This window comes from Merops nubicus, unplaced genomic scaffold, assembly GCF_000691845.1.
Source record: "Merops nubicus isolate BGI_N331 unplaced genomic scaffold, ASM69184v1 scaffold42094, whole genome shotgun sequence".
Taxonomy (NCBI): Eukaryota; Metazoa; Chordata; class Aves; order Coraciiformes; family Meropidae; genus Merops; species Merops nubicus.
Genome location: NW_008602975.1, coordinates 240 through 2,619, shown reverse-complemented (window position 1 = coordinate 2,619; position 2,380 = coordinate 240). Strand labels below are relative to the sequence as shown.

Sequence of the window (2,380 nt, the reverse complement as noted above, 5' to 3'; positions counted from 1 at the left end):
GGGAGCCGGGAGCCCCCTGGGGGGGTGGAGCAGGCGTTCACACGGGGCAGAGGATGGGAACTGGGCCCAGGGGATGTGCTGGGGGCTGGGAGCTGCCCCAGGCTTCCCGGCAGGCCAGGGGAGCACCGGAGCCCAGGCGGGTCCCACACTCACTCTGTGTCTGCACAGCGGGGAGTGAACGGTCCCGAAGTGCCCCCTCGCCCCCCCGGGAGAGGCTCCGGGCCCCAGGCAGGGCTCGGGGCCAAGCCGGGCCGGATGACAGATGCCCGTGGTGGAGGAGAAGATGCTGCAGCCCCCGCCCCCAGCCTGGATGCCTCCGATCCAGAGCTGCACTACGAGGAGGAGGAGGAGGAAGATGCTGGTCAGTCGGAGCCCTCGGACACCAGCAGCATCTTGTCTGATGACTCTGTCTACCCTTCCTACGAGCTCTCCCCGGGGGCTGGTGGTACAGGGGACCTCAGCCTCTACCAGTGCTGCGCCAGGAACGATGCCAAGCTGGTCCAGGAGAAGCTGGAGCTTGGGGTGACCCGGAGCGAGGCCACGGAGCTGGACATCAACGGGCGGGTGAGTGTCTGGGTGGGCACCCTGAGGAGGAGGCAGATCCTGCAAGATGGTGACTGCTAAAACAGTTGGGGGCAGGAGGGAGAGTCCTGAGTGGGATGGGTTTGGTAAGAGGTGGCTCTCCTGGCGTTGATCCAGCCCTTGGAGCAGAACCTCACCAGCCTGGGGTGGGGAGGGAGGGGCCGTGGGGAGGATGGTGCTGTGCCAGCCCCGGTGCTGAGCGCTGCTCCCTCTCCAGAACGCGCTGATGCTTGCCTGCTACAAGGGCTTCGTGGACATCGTGCCCCTGCTGCAGAAGTGCCCCTACATAAACGTCAACCAGCAGGACAAGGATGGGAACACAGCCCTCATGATGGCTGCCCAGGCAGGTAGGCACCGTGCCCGGCCTCAGCACGGGGCAGCCCCCCTGTACCCCCCCTCCAAAACCCCAAAATGAGCTGAGGGTGCCCAGGGATGTGACCTTCACTGTTTAAGTTTATGGGTCATCTCATCACCAATTTAAAACTGGGTAGGTGATGTAAAAATGGAGATCCTGCAGCTGTGGTGCCTCTGTGACATGTCCCACCCGAGCAGCCAGAGCCACCCCACGTGCTCCAGCAAAGCCCCCTGAGCTCCCCACCTCCAACACTGCATCCAGTTCTGCTGTCCACACCATCAAAGGGGCATCATAGATCTGTTGGAATGAGTCCAGAGGAGTTTACAAAGATGATGCAGGGGCTGGAGCATCTCTGCTCTGAGGACAGGCTGAGAGCACTGGGATTGTTCAGCCTGGAGAAGAGAAGACTCCAAGGGGACCTTAGAACTGCCTCCAACACCTGAAGGGAACCTCCAGGAAGGCTGGAGAGGGACTTGTCACAAGAGTGCCCAGCAACAGGAGAAGGGGAAATGGTTTTAAACTGAAGGAGAGGAGGTTTGTCTAGATCTTGGGAAGAAATTCTTCAGGATGAGGGTGGCCAGACTCTGGACTAGATTGCTCAGAGAAGCTGTGGATGCCCCTCCCTGGAGGGGTTCAAGGCCAGGTTGGATGAGAGCAACCCGGCCTAGCGTTGTCCCTGGGCCGGAGTTTGGATAAGATGATCTCGGGGTCCCTTCCAACCTCAGCCAGTCTATGATTTACCTGCATGAGCTCCAAGCTGGCACATGCCACATGCAGGGACCAATCTCCACCTTGATGCATCTCCATTGCCCAGCTCCCCCCACCCTGACTTCAGGGGCGAGGAGGAGAATCTCCAAGTGGGGATCACCCTTTATTCCCATTTCATCCTTCCTGGAATTGATTTTGCTGTTGCATTTTTGGACTGTTTCCTGCATTCTCTGCCTCTAGCAGCTGGTCCCAAAAGACACCCAAACCTCTTAACCCTTTCAGTCCTCCTCTCTCCAAGTCTCTCCATCTTTTCCTTGACAAGATGCAGCTGCTAAATACCCTTCTCCAACACCAGCAGTTTCCCACCCCTGTTAACTGTCGGAACTCTAACACAGCTTCTCTCTGGCTGTTCAGGACACATCACCATCGTCAACTACCTCCTCAACTACTACCCTGCACTCGAGGTGGACCAGAGGGACCCCCGGGGGCTGACAGCCCTGATGAAGGCTGCGGTGCAGGGCCGGCGGGACTGTGTGACCGCCCTGCTGCTGGCTGGTGAGCATCTCCCCTGGAAGAGTTTTTTTGGGGAGGGGAGGGACGGGGTGGCCTCTCTGCACCCCGGGGTGGAACTCTGAGGTGATGCTCCTGTTTCCAGGAGCAGACCTGCAAGCGGTGGATGCCATCAAGGGGAAAACAGCCAGGGAGTGGGCAACCTTCACCGGCCGCTTCGAGACC

General features: G+C 59.7%; 1 protein-coding gene across 1 annotated transcript in view; it reads left to right on the top strand.

Annotated features, from left to right (window-relative positions):
* Window positions 1-255: 255 nt before the first annotated feature.
* Window positions 256-2,380, top strand: part of LOC103771233 (ankyrin repeat domain-containing protein 33-like) — a gene marked incomplete at its 3' end in the record, with an annotated part of 2,358 nt that continues 233 nt past the window's right edge. The window contains 4 exon segments of the mRNA XM_008938523.1: window positions 256-564; window positions 800-929; window positions 2,060-2,200; window positions 2,301-2,380. The exon segment at window positions 2,301-2,380 is cut by the window's right edge and continues 34 nt beyond it. Coding sequence (XP_008936771.1) covers window positions 256-564; window positions 800-929; window positions 2,060-2,200; window positions 2,301-2,380 — 660 coding nt within the window.